The sequence below is a fragment of the Alexandromys fortis genome, unplaced genomic scaffold (genome assembly GCF_014885135.2).
Source record: "Alexandromys fortis isolate MF-2015 unplaced genomic scaffold, M_Fortis_MF-2015_v1.1 scaffold_38, whole genome shotgun sequence".
Classification (NCBI taxonomy): Eukaryota; Metazoa; Chordata; class Mammalia; order Rodentia; family Cricetidae; genus Alexandromys; species Alexandromys fortis.
In genome coordinates this window covers 4300624-4318095 of record NW_026067916.1, presented here as the reverse complement: position 1 = coordinate 4318095, position 17472 = coordinate 4300624, and the positions used below count along the sequence as shown (strand labels likewise).

Genomic DNA, 17472 nt, shown 5'->3' with positions numbered 1-17472 from the left:
AGGTTAATATTCAGGAGGATGCCTATATGTTTTTCTTTGGGTTCACCTTCTTATTTAGCTTCTCTAGGATCATGAATTATAGGCTCAATGTCCTTTATTTATGGCTAGAAACCAAATATGAGTGAGAACATCCCATGTTCCTCTTTTTGGGTCTGGCTTACCTCACTCAGGATAGTGTTTTCTATTTCCGTCCATTATTTAAGAAGTCATTGTTTTTTACTGCGGAGTAGTACTCTAATATGTATATATTCCAAACTTTCTTCATCCATTCTTCCATTGAAGGGCATCTAGGTTGTTTCCAGGTCTGGCTACTGAGAACTCAAGAACAATGGCAATGGGTTTTTGATCCTACTGCACGTACTGGCTTTGTGGGAGCCTAGGCAGTTTGGATGCTCACCTTACTAGACCTGGATGGAGGGTGGTCCTTGGATTTCCCACAGGGCAGGGAACCCTGATTGCTCTTTGGGCTGACGAGGGAGGGGGACTTGACCAGGGGAGGGGGGGGAATGGGAGGCGGTGGCAGGGAGGAGGCAGAAATCTTTAATAATAATTAATAAAAAAAGAAAAAGAAAAACAAATAAAAAAATTCCACCTCCTCCCTTTTCCCTCACCCCCCACTCCCCCTCCTCCTTGCTCTCCAGTCCAAAGAGCAGTCAGGGTTCCCTGCCCTGTGGGAAGTCCAAGGTCCTCCCGCCTCCATCCAGGTCTAGGAAAATGAGCATCCGAACAGACTAGGTTCCCACAAAGCCAGTTCATGCAGTAGAACCAAAACCCAGTGCCATTGTTCTTGGCTTCTCAGTCAGCACTCATTGTCAGCCACATTCAGAGAGTCTGGTTTGATCCCATGCTCCATCAGTCCCAGTCCAGCTGGCCTTGGTGAGCTCCCATTAGATCAGTCCCACTGTCTCAGTGGGTGGGTGCACCCCTCGTGATCCTGACTTCCTTGCTCATGTTCTCCCTCCTTCTGCTCCTCATTTGGACCTTGGGAGCTCATTGACCCTATAATTTGTGATCCTAGAGAAGCTAAATAAGAAAGTGAACCCAAAGAAAAACATATAGTTATCCTCCTGGATATTGGAAGTAGACAAGATTGCCAGGCAAAAATTGGGAGCTTGGGGGTGGGGGGGGTAAGGGGAGATGGGAAGAGAGTAAGGAGAAGGGGAGGATGGGGAGAGCTTGGGGGAATGGGATGGTTTGGATGGAGGAAGGATGGATATGGGAGCAGTGAAGTATATATCTTAATTAAGTGACCCATTTTAAGGTTGGCAAGAGACTTGACTCTAGAGAGGTTACCAGGTGTCCAAGGAGATGTCCCCAGCTTGTTCCTTGGGCAGCCTGATATGACCCTATCCTATAGCCACACTGACGAATATCTTGCATATCACCATAGAACTTTCATCTGGCGTTGGATGGAGATAGAGACAGAGACCCACACTGGAGCACCGGACTGAGCTTTCCTTTGTTCTTTTAAGTTAGCAATGCTTTGCTGGGTAGGAGTTAGGGTAGATTCCTTTTATTTCATCTCAAGAAAGAATCAAATAATTACAAATGCCATGATTAACTTCAATATGATATGAGAAAATTAATTCTCTATGCTTTAAGACACTTAATTAGTGCTTAGTTTGCTCAGAGCACTGTGCCAGGCACAGAGGGAAAGATAGATATAACTGGAGGGCCATTCAAGTCGTTTATAATCTACTGAGGAATAAAACATAATACATGCACATAAAAGTGTCTTAATTAAATTTAAAAGGCAATTGACAAGAGAATGATACTCAGTCAGTAAAACCCTAATGAGAATACTTGAAATTAGACGCAAGAGGATGTCTATAATAGATGCATGTGTAAACTAAAGTATCACTGTAACATTAAGCCAAGATCAGAACAGAGATCTGAAACTTTTATTCATGCTTTAGAACTTCCCTGCGATTGATTAAAATACAGTCTGTTGTGCATTTTCTAAGCCTTTAGTTATGTATACAAATATACCATATATAATTACGAGTGTCTATGTACCGTGGAACTGCTAAAACCTTTATTACACGTGTACGCATAACCTAATTAAGTCGTTATTTATAGAGTTCAAATTTATGGACTTCCATATAGTTACCATCTCTTGTGGGGCAGATGTCATCATCCCATCATGATTTCACAAGTTGTTGAGCCATTGATGAATTAATTTTGCTTTAGTAATTCTAACTCTAGTGTCTTCGGTGAGCCGTAAGATTTATTCCCTCTTCCCATCATTGGTTTTTATTCTATTTTCTAAGTCATCATAAGTTAGTTTTTCACAGGCCTGTTTCCTTGTTGTGCCATGGCTTTACAAAATGAAGTAGTAAAAGAGCCTTCCCGAGTCTTCTGTTTACCAGTAATTACAGCATTGTCCCAAATCTAGGAAACCACATCTCAGAAGGAAGGCACAGCAAATCCCAAACCTCAGGCAGGGAAAAAGCAAACAAGCAAGCAAGGAAACAAACACCTTCAAGGTGTTTTGTGACACATCATGGTATGTATTATTAATAGAAATAGATTACATTCTTGAGGGTATAAAAAGGCATATTCTATTTGTTCTCCACACAAGCAGGTAAGCGGCAACATGTGCTTATTAATTTATCATTCTATAATGCTTTCATATTTCAACACATGTTATGGACATATACATACCATTATTAGTCTTAATATGCTATGTGAAAATTAATTCACTAAGTTTTAAAATACATATATCATTTCTTTTAAGATATATATGTGTAATTTCTACCAATTAAAATGATTTTGTTAAAGGAAGAAAAAAAAACAAGACCCTGACAAAGGCTACTGTCTCTAGTTCAAATTATTCTCAACTATATGCATGAAACATATGGACTGCATACATTAATAATCAGTACAAATGGGAACTTAAGTTCAATGTTAGAGTAATTGTCAGGTTTTTTTAATGCTAAGATATTTAAGCATTTATTTATTCATTTTAAAAATCTTTAAGAGAAGTAGTATTGCAATTTGATAAGCAAATTAAAGGCAAAATATGTGAACCACAAAAGAGTTTGAACATTCGGAATTTCAGAATAAAACAGAAAAGTCTTACTAATATTTTTAAAGCCCCTATCCCTAGCTGTTGTCCTTATATATACACTCACCCCATAGATCAGCATGGACAACTGATTTTTTTTTTTTTTTTTTGGCTTTTTAAGACAGGGTTTCCTTGTATCTTTGGAGTCTGTCCTGGAATTAACTCTTGTAGACCAGGCTGGCCTCGAACTCACAGAATTCTGCCCACCTCTGCCTCCCAAGTGCTGGGCTTAAAGGTGTGCACCACCACTGCTCGGTTGGGCAACTGACTTTTTAATGTTGTTACTGTATTGTCATTAGTGAACCAGGTTTAGAGTATCAGGAACCAGTTGGATGATAACCATGTAGAGTTTCAACTTCTCATCCTCAAAAAAGCCACCTTAAAGTAAAGCAGAAAATGTTACCAAAATTTTGATCTTATTAGAGAAGTTAGCACTTGTTTCTCATGCACCAAAACTTGAGTTTGTCCCTTGTATGATAGCAATACGGTAGAGTACTAACAGATAGAATTGCTGGAGATACCAGAAATTTCACCGCACTGTGGAAGTCAACAGTAAATATGAACAGGCTAACTGTGAAAAGACAAGGTGGGGACTGCAGATGTGATCCTGGAATTCCAATAAAGTTCAAGTACAATAAAATACAAATATTCCCAGGTTGATAATCTTGAAATTTAAGCATATATAGCAAATCATCAATTATTTTGAAAGAACTGTCAGCCAATTTTGTTGGTGCCCATTGTACAATGTCTACTGTTGAAGGCGTAAGTCACAAACAATCCCACACCAGTTTGGAACTATGATTAATAGAATGGTTATTTATTTATGGGGGAAAAACTTACAGATCACGATCCCAGACAACAGCCCTCTGCACAATCAAGAAGGGCACCTAATCGCTGGAAGCGGAGCCAAAGCGAGAGAGAGAGAGAGAGAGAGAGAGAGAGAGAGAGAGAGAGAGAGAGAGAGAGAGAGCAGAGGGAAGTGGCTGCTTTTTTAAAGAGAGAGAGACCATGCCCCAATGGGCTGGTATCTGAGCGGCTATTGGCTGAAAAAGCAGAAGAAGCTCCTGCAACATACGGTAGAATGAGAAGCAGCCAAGCCCTCCAAATTCTACGAGCCAGCCAGAAGAAACCACCAACACCAGCACTCTCATGCAGAAATGCGTTAGGGTAGAAAGGCATGGACAGCTACAGTTTAATACATAAACGCAAGAGTTATTTGATCTAAGAGGTTGGGTAGGAGCTAAACCATGTAGGACTTTGTAGGATGTAGAAAAGAATATAAATTTTATTTTGTATAAAAAAGGAAACCATTGGAAGATTTTTGTTTTGGTGACTGAAATTATGGTCTCATAGTACAAAGGCAAAATCAGGGAGAGTGGTTAGCTTGCTTGGTAGGACAAAGGCTGTGGGAGCTGCATCCAAGTTTTAGTATTTGAGAGGGTTAGAAGTAGACACAGCAACCTGCCACAGTGCCAGGGACAAGGCAGAGCCCGTGTAACTACTGGTTCAGATGCAAAGGACTTTTTCACAATCACAGCAGCAAGTAGGGTCAACATCTATGTAGGACCCCCAGGTTCCACTTTCTAGAACACAATGCAAACTGGACTCAGGGTCACCTGAATTTGCCATGATTGAGACAGGCCTGCCTTTCATGACTTGACTGAATATACCGAAGCACAGCACTGTTAATGAGCCCATTCCAGCTTAATTCTTGTGCTCATCACAAATGTCAGCATTATTTCTGATTTTAAAAATAAAGCAATAAGGACCAGAGAGATTGTTCAATGGTTAAGAGCACTTACTGCTCTTCCAGAGGTCCTGAGTTCAATTCCCAAACACCACATGGTAACTCACAACCATCTGTAATGGGATCTGGTGCCCAATTTGGGCATGGAGGCATACGTGTAGACAGAACACTCATACATATAGCATTATAATGTAATTTCTCTTAATTACTGAGTTATCCGCATCCCCTCCAATTTGCATCTAACATATGTGTCTTACCTTCGTCCCAGCCCTACCTCCCCAGTGAAAACACTAGGTAAGAGGATGATTTTGGTCAGCATGACATACAAATTAGAATGTCTCCCCCTCTTAAGTTCCCCAATGTCTGGAGCAGGCAGACTTCGACCACCCTGAAGGATGGAAAGAACTTGTCCCTCACCTTCAGTGTGTTTCTCCTAAAGCAGCGAAAGTCATGACAGAGAGCGTGCGGAAAGCAGGCACTGTGGAGGGGTAGTGGAGCCCTATGGCAATAAGAAGCCACTTACAGCTCAACTTAAGGTCTGATTTTGGGGGGCACCTGTATGTTCAAATTGGTGGTACATGGCTGTAATCCTAACATCAGGGAGGCTGACACAGGATGAGAGTGTGGTCTAGGGAATCTAACCTTCATGGTGATGCCCCACATTAAAGAAAAAGGGAGAGAGTATTGAAGCTTTCCGGCTTCACAGCTGAGTAAGACTGTTGGTAACGTCTCTCTCCCTGCAGCCTGCAGAGCAGCTTCAGGAGTAGTGAAAGCTAGCCAGCAGGAGTGTAGCGTCTAGGGCACTTCTTGCTTGCTTACTCTATGCCCTGTCTTTAGCAATAGGGTCTTATCAAGTTCTGGTGGACAGCCACGAGCAATATCAATAGCCTGTATTGTCATTTCCGAGACTTCCCCAACTGGCAGCTCAGAGGGAGATAGTCATCCCACATCTGTCACTCACATTTTGGTTTAATAACCTATAGGTTCCAGGAGCATTATCTCCCATATAGGATACCTCTATTCAGGGGCCCACCCCACAAGAGGGAACTCACAACCGGTACTGAAAACCTGGCTAAGAATGCACGGCTGAGGAGATCAGAGGTCTCCAGGTGATTTACCACTATTCTTTGGTAAAGGGATGTAGTGTCAACCTACCTCTGAACACTTCTCCTTATACCTGGGGATTAGAGTACCTCTCAGACAGCATCAGAGACCCTGCTTTTTTTTTTTTTTTCAGTGGGTGGCAGTTGATACAGAGACTCACAACTGGGCAGAGTAGAGAGAATAAGTAACTGTGTGGAGTGCTGGGGTCTAAATAGGACATCTGTACCACACCACACAGACACACACACACACACCAAGGCTCAGCAAACACACTGTGGAAGAGAAGAAGAGTATATTTAAGAGTCAGACTGTGAGGAATACAGTTAGAAAGCACCCAACAAGTGCCCCCACAAACTCACTGCAGCTGGGGTTGTCTGCACAGCTGACCTGCACAGGGCCAGCCCATCACCCTTTCTTCTTGTGTGGGAGAGAACTTCATGAGGCTCCACCCCCCCTGAGGGACTACTGGCAGCTAATGGCTGTTGGAAGATGACTTGTTGCTTTCTTCAGTGGTGCAACCACTGCTAAGTTGTTCCTATTCTAGTAAATGGTCTAAGCAGGCTGCTCTGTCTAAACAAAGTGGCTCACACACAAAAAGGATGTGAAACTAGGAAGACACATGTTTAAAGGTTCAGTAGAAGAACAAGGGCAAACAAGACAAGGAACACACCAGAGGAAAACCAAATACTTATTGTGCACATGGATTAAACTGGGAAAGAATAATAAATAGATAATTTTTTAAAATTAAAAAATAAACGAAAGACAAAAGAAGAAAGAATAAGTCCAACCCAGGTAAGAGTACAAATGCCAATAAGTGCCTCGTCTGTGGATATCCTAGAGTTTTTCTCTCCTGGGGAAATGTAGTTAGGTAGACAACAGCTCCTTTACACATCCAAATTCCACTGCAAAACTGAAACTTTTATCCATTTGAAAAGTTACCTTTAAAGGGATAAGCCTTGAGAGAGCCCACTGTGATCTTCCTTCTGTAACAAGTACCAAGGGCCCTGTGCCCTCAAGTACCAAGGGCCCTGCACCAACAAGTACCAAGGGCCCTGAATCCATAAGTATCAAGGATCCTGGACCCACAAGTACCATGTGCCCTGTACACATGGAACCATATGCCCTGCATGCTCAGCTTCTCGAGGACATAGGACAAGCTCAGATGACCCATCCACCTTTGCCTTTCCTGAAGGTCTCTCTTCTCCTGATTAGTGAGGTTCAAACCTTCACAACTTCTGTGTTCAAAGAAGTAGAACTTTCTGCCCAATCAGAACAAATTCAATATTACATTGTTAGTATCACATGGACTTGACTCCTGCTGTGAAGAAATGCACCCTGTCCCATCTCAGAATGATCCGGAAATAATCAAAGCACCAGACTAGCTGCTCTCTTTCAACCCTTTCTCTAAACCCAGCATTCAATCTCCCTACAGATCCTCCACTTCACAGGCAATGAGTAGAGACCCGTTTGAGTATGTCAGACTGACCATACAATTGTGCCAGTGTCATTGCTGAAAAAAAAAAAAAAAAAAAAAAAACGAAACTTCCAGAAAAGACTGTGATTGACGCCAACAGCAAAAACAGCCATAGCCAGACTGAACATTCACCAGAGTTTCCGAGTCTCACTTCTCACACAGAGGAACAATGGTCGCTGCACTAGGAGTAGACTCCATCATCTCAAGCTCTTTATGTGAATATCCATGAGCAGCAAGCTCAGAACAGTGGTAGTTAGAGCCTTTGCTTTCAAGCTAAGTAGAAATACGAGATCTACACAGGATTATCTCCGAAAGAACGTGTTCATGGATTGGAAGAGTGAGTTTAAGGACAGTGGAAAAAGCAAAGATAACTCCCAAGGTTTTTAAACATCTACTGTTACTCAGACTGAAACAATTAGGAAAGGAGGTCAAGCTTGGTGATATGAACTTCCTTCTTTTCTACTAAACATTCAGCATAATGTGTGATTGTGGCAGTTGAGTATGTAAATACGAAAGCATACAGGATAGGTCTACACTAGTAAATATCTGGATATAAACAATATAGCAGGTATCTAAGTCATGAAAACTTAACAATGAAGGGGAGATATCAAAAACCTGAGGTCTAAGACACTCCAGACCTTAAAGTTCAGATAGAAGAGGTCATTAAAACCAGGAGCAAACACCCATTCTAGGGAGGGATATGTCTTGGAAGTCAAAATAAGGAAATGATTACTGATGTCAAATGCTGCTGTAAGTCTGAAGATAAAGTCAGGGCCATTGGAACTGGTGGTGTAAAAGAAAACAGAGAGCTGAATATTAAACACCAGCTTTTAATCATGTGACTTATTGAAGGAACTGGACAAGTGAACTTTGAATGAGCCATGTTCATTGGTGAGAACCGCCTGCCATCTAGTACTCTCATCACTGAATATCTGTGTTTTGCTATTTACGATTCTGACTTCACCAGCTCCGCATAAATATCATCATACAAATGTAAAGCAAATCAGGAAATCCATGTGAAGTCTTGGCAAGCAGTCAGAAGCAACCCACACAAATGATGCTTGCTTTGAAATCCTAAACAATGTTTTCATGAATATTCCAAACACAGAAGATCCTATATAATTAGCATATAAACTTAGCTATGACAAGAACAAAGTTAATGAACGATTCTCGTTTTCCAACTTGGCCTTGTCTCAGTGTTCTCTTTAGTTGACTTCATGATGGGATTTATAGTTGGACACTCATTGAGCCAACCTTTCTTACAGGTGCAGACGACAACTATGTGCATCTCCGTTAGCCTGAGCGGTTTCGTGGTCTTGGGCTGTTTGTTTGCCCCCAAGGTACACATTGTCCTGTTCCAACCCCAGAAGAATGTCGTCACGCACAGGCTTCACCTCAACCGGTTCAGTGTCAGCGGAACTGCCACCACGTATTCTCAGTGTAAGTATGGAACCACATACTAATTCATTCGCAAACGGCCTCATATGGGGAGCCAGGACAACAGGGCCCAACAAAGCGTGCCTGTCCCTATAATGAATCTCAGATCAGCGTTAATAAGTTCTAATATGAATATTAAATTAGGATGTGTATCAGACTGAACTATGTGCTAAGGATACAGTAAGAAGCAGAAGACTCTCTGTTTGGGTGCTAGGTAGTGTCTGTTAGGGAAGAAAGACATGCAACCTATTCAACTAACTGGAATTGATCAGATTGTGCGGCAGCCATAGGACCAGCCTTCTGAACTTTTTGCTATAGTCCTATTGCCATAGGAGAGTCAGTGAGTTACTCCGGCCTCACTTTACTCAATGACTAGAAAGCAGTGTTCTATATAGAATATTCAGAGTCACAGATATATTGAGAATGCTTCATGAAAAGTGTAAGGGGGAGATGTTCATCAGAGGGAGATGCTACTGGGTGAGGGGGAGAGCTGCTTCCAGGGGTAGATGCTACCAGGGGGAGATACTCGCTCACCAGGGGAGATGCTCACCAGGGGAAGATCCTCACCAGGGGGAGATGCTACCAGGGGGAGATGCTACCAGGGGGAGATGCTACCAAGGGGAGATGCTCACTAAGGGGAAATGCTACCAGGGGAAGAGATGCTACCAGGGGGAAATACTCACCAGGGGAGATGTTCACCAGGAGGAAAGACTACCAGAAGATACAACCCTTTCCAGAAGTTCAACCACTTTTATTTAACATGGGAAGCTAAGAACTGGAGAGAGATTGGAACTAAGATTTGGAGAATCTTCTCAATGAGGACACTTGTTTGTTCCGTTTGTGTTTAAGCACAGTAAAGTACAACTAACGTCCCATGACCAGACTTTGGAAAGTGCTAAAAAAGATCTTCCTGACTCCTTGGCACAGTGATTTCTCCCTGAAAGCAACTGTGTGAACAGGTTCTAGGATCGCTCCCGGGATCACCATTCTTTGCTCTACTGGGAATTTTGTAGCTAAGATGGTGACTGAAACAGTCACTCCAAAACACATAACTCAAGGTTCCTAAAGCACAAGTGTATCTGAAACAGGCAGCTTTTTAAATTATTTCCAATTAATTTGTCATTCAAAATAGGGGAAATTCACTGGGTAAGAGAGAAGGGGATGGAGCCGCAGGGGGAGGGAAGTCCAGGAATGACGGAGACAAATGGCTCCTCACAAATTTGCTGCCAGCCCATTAGAAAGGAGATTTCAAAATAGCTCAGTGTCATAGGGTGAGCTATTACATTAGTGCCTCAGTTTCTCCAACAAGAATAGAATGTAACAGGGTCGCCTTTCTCCACCAGAGGGAGAGTTACAGAGAGGGAGCACACGTGTCCTGGGGTGCACCTCTACCGTTATCTCCTTAGACCTGAGCTGCTGTGTCTCAGGGACCCACACACTTCCTACCAAAAACTGATGTTTCCCATTGGTGAAGTAACGCCCATAAAATAGAGAAACACACTTATTTCCAAACCAAACAAATCTGTTCATTTCTTGACTAAACAAAATTGTTATAGCTAGCTAGTTCAGACAATAAAAAAACTAGCGATAAAAAAATAATGTGATGCACAGAAACTATCACTTTCCTATATTTTCTACATGATGGGCATTGTGCTAAATACTTCGCGTGTCTGTGCAATTTACATCTGACTTAATGTTCACCGCTTCTGAGATAAAAAAAACCTGAACAGGGCTGTAAAGGGTGACTGCTCACTCATTTCCCAACTGCTCAGGCAATAACCACACAGACACTATATTAGTTACAACACTGCTTGGCCTATTAGCTCAGGCTTCTTATTAACTAACTCTTACATCTTAAATTGGCCCGTTGCTACTATTCTGTGTAGCAGCACGGGACTGTGTCTTACTGGTAAGGATCTGGTGTCTGCCTCCCTCAGCAGCTACATGGCATCTCTCTGACTCCAACTACTCTCTCTATATACCTCTTCTAGCCTGGCTATATTCTGCCCTGCCATAGGCTGAAGCAGCTTCTTTATTAACCAGTGGTAATAAAACATATTCACAGCATACAGAGGGAATCTGACATCACAGGTTCATGATTACCCCAGTCAATGAAGCAGTATTTTTTAAGATATCTGAATCAGAACTTAGCATCAGTACCACTGAATGTGAAGCTGGTATACCTGACTAGAATACTGTGCTGCCCTCCCAGAAAGCATGCTGGGACTGGTAAGCACCTAGTGCATGATGCCAGGTGGAAGAAGTAGCATTGCAGGCTGAATAGGACAGGTTTCCCTTGAGTCCATAGCTCAAAGCTGGTGGGCATGTCTGTAACAAGTACCTGTTATACCCAAATCCGTGAAATCCCCCAAAAGCCAACAAAGAGACCGAGTCCCATATGTAAAAGTAAAGAGCCTTTATTTTATGCAAGTTGGCAAACTCAGTCTCTCTGCATGTCCAATGTATTGGCATAAATGGAGAGTCCCCAACTCGGTCAGAGCTGGGTTTTTATAGTAGTAAAGGTGGGGTGAGGTTTTAGGGCCCCTGATTGACTGACATTTCTCTAGGGGTGTCCCGGTGAGTGTGCTGGCAGGTGATCCTGTCTACAGCGGTTGGAACGTTAGGCATTTCCTTTGGATGGTCTGTTCCTGGGTGGTGCTCAGGTAATCTCAGTCTGGGATTCTTCCTGCAACCAGGTATTGCTTCAGGGTCAACTACTGAGACTCAGGCCTCCATTAAACTTATTGATGGCTGAGTCCTACTCTGGCAGGTGATAATGGTTGGAAGTAAAGAACTTCCATTGGGTGATCTGTTCATATTTAGCTTATCAGGGCTGGCTCTTACAATAACATAGTCTTTAAGTTGTAACAGACATTTTAAAAACCAGACGTCAGTAACTCAGAACATAGTAGCATGTTCTAATACACATGATGGGCATTATTAAATATCTGGAAAAAAATACTGGACTCTATCTGACCAATCCTCTTCTCAGAAATGGTAAAATATCTGTTCACACAAAATATTCCGTTTGGGCTATACCAGAGCCACTGTGACTCTGTAAGCTAATCTGAAATTGGCTAAATTCATGCTTTAAGGTAGAGGTCTACCCAATGTAACATTGTTGGAGTATTCTCAGACCTCAACAGTATTGCCCTAATTAATTTATCCCATCAATGAAGCAGTATTTTCTAACAAAATGCCTGTCTGTCTACTCACTCCAACACGGCCTTTCTCTCTTTCACCCCTTTCCCCAATAAACCTCTTGCACTTTGTTGTTTTATTTAGAGTGCAAGCAGTCACTGAATTTAAATCTCCAAATTCAACTAACTGTAGATCAAAACACTTAGGAGAAAAATGCGGAAAAGGCCTAAGTATGTGCAAACAAATTTTCATGTCGCTATCCTCTAAACACTAGCTAAGCGCGGTGTAATATCTGGGGATGATATAGACTGTATGGGAGGTGAGTGTGCCACAGACAAACACCATTTCACGGGTAGAGAAGCAGAAGGGGGAGGATCCTGTGACCAATACTTTACAGACATCAAGGGACAAAGTGTAACTTTCGTCATCCCAGGAAGCACTGTGTGCTGGTGATGTATTCCATTGACTGGTTACTATTGATGCTATTCCTGATTCTGAACTTTCTCCACGAGAGAAAAGAAACACACCACACGTAAGTGAGAGTGAGATTTGGAAGAAGCAGAGCTACCTCTCTCTTCAGTGTTTAGTTATTTATTTCTACATGAGGAGCTTCACAGCCCCAGTGATTTAAAGCAACTCTCTTATCACCGCCTATGGTTTTGTGAATCGGGAATTCAGCCAGACCTTGGGTGGGCAGTTCATCTGCTTCATTTTGCTTTACTTGGCATCCTCCAGTGATGTTCCTGCTGAGGCCAAGCTGATCTGGAGGAAGCATCCTAGTCTCACACCTATGCTTAGCACCCTGGTGGGAAGCCTCCCTATGTGGGCTTCCGGAGAGCATGCTGGGTAAAAGTTCCAGCAAAACCTGCCAGCTGGGAAACCCACACAGGATGTCCTGAACTAAATCTACTCAAGGACAGGACCCAGCCTGCCCCAATCTCAAGGACTCTCGCGTGGTCTCTTTAATCATGCTGGACTCTCCATAGCCTAGATTGAACTCAGGGCTGCACTCTTTCCAGGGATTCGTGCGACTTCATGGTGAAGCCGCATTTATTTCCTGCTTTGTTCCTTGGCGGGACAGTGGCAGATGCAGCGTGTCACTTGGAAGGTCAGCCTCTTCGCAGAAGCTAAGGCCATTAATGACAGGAAACTGGGTTTATATGAAGTTGCTATAAACAGGTAGAAAAGTATGACTAAACTCAGAAATCAGTATGAAGAAGGGGCATGGTGAAAGAGAGTTGGGGGAACATGACCACCATGAAATACTTTGGATACTGTTTTGTTTTGCTTTTTGAGGCAGGGTTTCTCTGTGACTTTGGAGCCTGTCCTGGAACTAGCTCTTGAAGAGCAGGCTGACCTTGAACTCACAGAGACCCACCTACCCCTGCCTCCTGAGTGCTGGGATTAAAGGGTACAGCCACTACTGCTCAGCATATTCTGGATACTGTTAGGTGTGAAAGAACACTTCACCTTGTATCTGCTTAATTATATACAGTGGAAATCAGAATAAAAATAGTTTAACTCTTCTCCATTAATTATACCCACTGGCTAATGGCTCCCAAATTGTTTGTATATAAATAACCAATTTGAAGTAGAGATTTCCTGGCTCCACCCACAAATATTCTGATTCCTATGAACTGGGGCAAAGGCAAAATCTGGTTTGTGACAGAAAACGTAGTTTTTCAGAGGAGGTAAGCCAGGGGGAAGCTTCTGAGAATGCCAACAGTAAGCAAACTTGCTGGCTTTGTTTCCTATTAGACAGTGCAGGGCACACTCACTTCATGACCTTCAGAGTGGAGGCCGACCCTGGGTTCAGAGAGTGGCAATCCCCCATGCTTTGCTTCGTGATGCCATTGGCCACATCCCTGTGCAGCTAGGATACCACTGGCCACAAGCTTACACAGCTGATTCCCTGACTCCCTCTGGAACTCTCCAAGGAAGTCATTTCGAGAACAGAATCAGCTGGCCACTCATATAGACTGCCCCTCCCAAGGGAAGTATAACTTGGAGATCTCGACATCCTAAACTCATCCTTGCAATGCTGTTCCCACACCCAGTCACATAAACAAACATCCTACGTGGCGAGATCAAAAAGGAAAGACGTCCTTCTTTATTTTGCTGGGCTTAGCAGGAAAGGGGATTCTTAGAGCTAGTTCCCAAAGACAGAAAAATAGAGACAATATGCTGGCGATGTAAGAGGCACTGCATAAGGTTAAAGGAGACATGCTAGACGCATTTTGGAGTTTATGCAGCTCAAAGCCCTCGGGAGCTATAGAGGCCGGACTGCAAGCATTAAAATGGTTTAGGATCAGCAGGCATCGGCATAGATGTGAGAAATGAAGTGTGCCCTATGGTCTTACACAGCTATTCAGTACTCAGACTTGGTCCCCGGGGGATGTATATTTGTCTTTCTCAAAGTGATCATTTACATGTATGAATGTCATTATTGTTACCTCAGTAGAGAGACGTCTACGAAATAGTGATGCCCAGATCTGAGTCTTAGAGGAACTCTAACCAGATGTAGATTAATTTTCTGTGTCCAAATTTTACTCAGAAAGTCACCTGTCTTTGTGATAATGTGTGAACTGCTCCCTTAACAGAAACTAGTCTTTAATGCAAAGTATTTTTACATTACAAAGCAAAATAAATAATACAAAAAGATCAAGTGAACCATCTTCCAGAGGCATTGCCTAAATTTATACAGAGCTGCAGCAAGAGAAAGCAAGCATATGAGAACAAAATTTTGTGTTTACTAATGGTTAAACCTTTGACAGTTCCCTAGTGAACAGAGTACAATCCGTTGTTGAGATCTGAATGCAATGCTATAAGTTTAAATATATCATATAATGCCCACATCTCTTGTCTACATTGCAACTCTAGAAAAATAATGGGAGCGTGGTCATACATTGTAGATTCAAAAAGTCTCGTTGACGCGATGCAACAGCCTGGCCAGACAAATCAGCGAGTTATTGGTAACAAACACTGAACTGACAGCATCCTCACCCCAGGCAGAAGCATATTGTAAATATGAATCAGTGGAGAATGCATGAGGAGCCTAGAGCAGTCAGAAAGTGAAGCCATCTGCTTGCAGGCAAAATTCACAAAATTCATCCAATTCAAATCAATTCAAATGGATGCCAATCTGTTTTCCCCCTTGAAAAGTCCACAGCAGTCTGAGACGTTCATTCCAGCCTGGCACACCCTCCTTCAGTGAGGATGGAAGGACGGTCTGCCGTGGTCATAAGCAAACCTACACATGCTAAAGACTTGCAACGCTTCCTCTTCCTGTTTAATGATGTAACCGTATTAGCCTTGTAAGTGTTCTTTTCTAACCCCTAATCTCTTTACATCCTAGAAGAAAAATTGTAACATGGGGAGCCAGGCCTGCTTGTTGGGGTTTTTGTCCTGCCCGATATCCCACAACTCTTTAGCTCCAAAGAAAATCACACATAGGTCTTCATAAATTATAAGCTGATCAGCCCATTAGCTCTAGCCTCTCACTGGCTAACTCTCACATCTTGATGAACCCATTTTTCTGATCTGTGTTAGCCATGTGGCTCAGTACATTTTTTTCAGTGGGCAGATCACATCCTGCTGCTTTGGTGGTCTGGCCAGGAGTGGGAGAAATCAATCCTTCCCAGAATTCTCCTGTTCTCATTACATCATTTGTATTTCCTGTGTGGTTTTCCCACCTGTATTTCCGGCCTGGCCAATCAGCGTTTATTTATAACATGATTGACAGAATACAGACAATTCCCCCACACCACAAAATGACCACAGAGACTGGAACTGAAAAGTTTGCTAAGGATCATTTATTCTAAAAACATTTCCAGATGAGAAAGCCAGGGCCCTCCCCATCTCATAGGTGCTTTAAACCAACTGGGCAAATAACGTCAGGAATCAAACTCTCTAAAGTTGTCTGATGACTTCCCTGGCCTCTCTGGGTTTTCTACCATGGCTCAGTTAAGGGGGGGGGGTGACCTATTTGATAATGAGAACCATAGCACCTGAAAAATGAATGACTTAAAAGCTTTCGGCTCCACACTCAGCAGCATCTTACTCTGACGCCCTGGTCACAGATCCCTTCTCTAAAGCCCATGTACAGAGGTCTAACACCTTATGCCACGTTCGTTATAGACTAGGTGTCCACAGCACCACAGTGCACACAGCCAAGGCATGATATCCCAGAAAATATAATTTGATGGGGACAAATAAAGGAATATTATTAGAGTGCCTGGATGTTTATGTCAAAGGCACGCTTTCTCTCAGTAAGTGGTCCTTTAATATTAAGCAGGTATTTTGAATTAAATTACCCCAAATCCCCTTCCTTTCTCTGTTGTACCTTTGGACAGGAAGCAGCACAGAAAAAGTCCCTGAACCAAAGCCTTCAGTATTTTATTAGCGTTGTCTCCAGGCAAACAAGTTCATGTGGCCCCAGAGGGATCAGACGTCCTTAGGAACACTGACATGTTCAGAATTATGTGAATATGCTAACTTTAAAACTGTGTTTGTCATCGACCATTGTCTATAATTTGTTTTAGATGCTCAGTAAAAAACCAATTTGTTTTACTAGCTTATCTTCCCTACATCTAATTCGCCTTAAATAAAACTATCAGGAGTGTTCCGAAGTAGGGATACTGTGTTTCCACATAGCATGAGATGAGACCACTGTGTTGTCCAGATGCAGGTGGCTCAGACCAGACTGACAGACATGGAAACAAATGAAACGTGGAGAGGCTGTATACAATCTGAATGTGACGTTAACAAGACTAGCTCCACCTGAGAATAGAACAGGAGTCTGGCTTAGTGTTTTAGAGTCTGAGAGTTGCGGCTTCAGATTCTAATCCCTCTGCATAGTAGCACACACCCCAATGCTAATAGACTCCCACGGTGAGTGAACCTCTGATCCTTGAATGAGTTTTAGTGCACATTTTGATAGGAAAGAAAGAAAACAGTGCTGGGCAGCTCAGGGGTGAATAAGAAGAGTGCAGAATTAATGGGGGGGGGAAGTAGGTAGAGTTAAGGAGCCCTTTGTTTGCCTGATGTTTACTAAACATCTGCTTTCCTAATTCTGAAGGGGAAACAGTAGAGGGATATGACTGAAAACAACATCATGAGGTAACAGTGGAGTAAGGTAGATGAAAGCAAGATCTCTGCTCAGATGGGAATCTAAATTGTATCACGAACAACAAAAGTCACATCTGATCTATCTTCTCTTCATGACTCATCTCTCAGAATGAAGAAGTCTTGGCGTTTGTTGGATTATAGATCTCACCTGGAAAATAATATCTTTAATTTTTACCTTGTTCTATGTTAATAGATTTTATATTACTATTTGAGTAAGTAAAAGTAAATACTTCCTGAGAATTCTGTCTAGAATTATCCACAATGTCTTAGCAATGAATATTCTGCCTTCCTCTTGAAACGTCACTGATAGCAAGACTGCAGCACCAGTGTCCAGCAGCACAGCTTGGTCACCAAAGGAACTTCTTCTGAAAGAGG

At 42.5% G+C, this 17472-nt stretch overlaps 1 protein-coding gene across 1 annotated transcript in view; it reads left to right on the top strand.

The window, feature by feature from the left end:
• Positions 1-17472, top strand: part of Grm3 (glutamate metabotropic receptor 3) — a 97715-nt gene that overhangs the window by 74835 nt on the left and 5408 nt on the right. The window contains exon 4 of the mRNA XM_050139875.1: positions 8658-8832. Coding sequence (XP_049995832.1) covers positions 8658-8832 — 175 coding nt within the window. The remainder of the gene's footprint in view (positions 1-8657; positions 8833-17472) is intronic.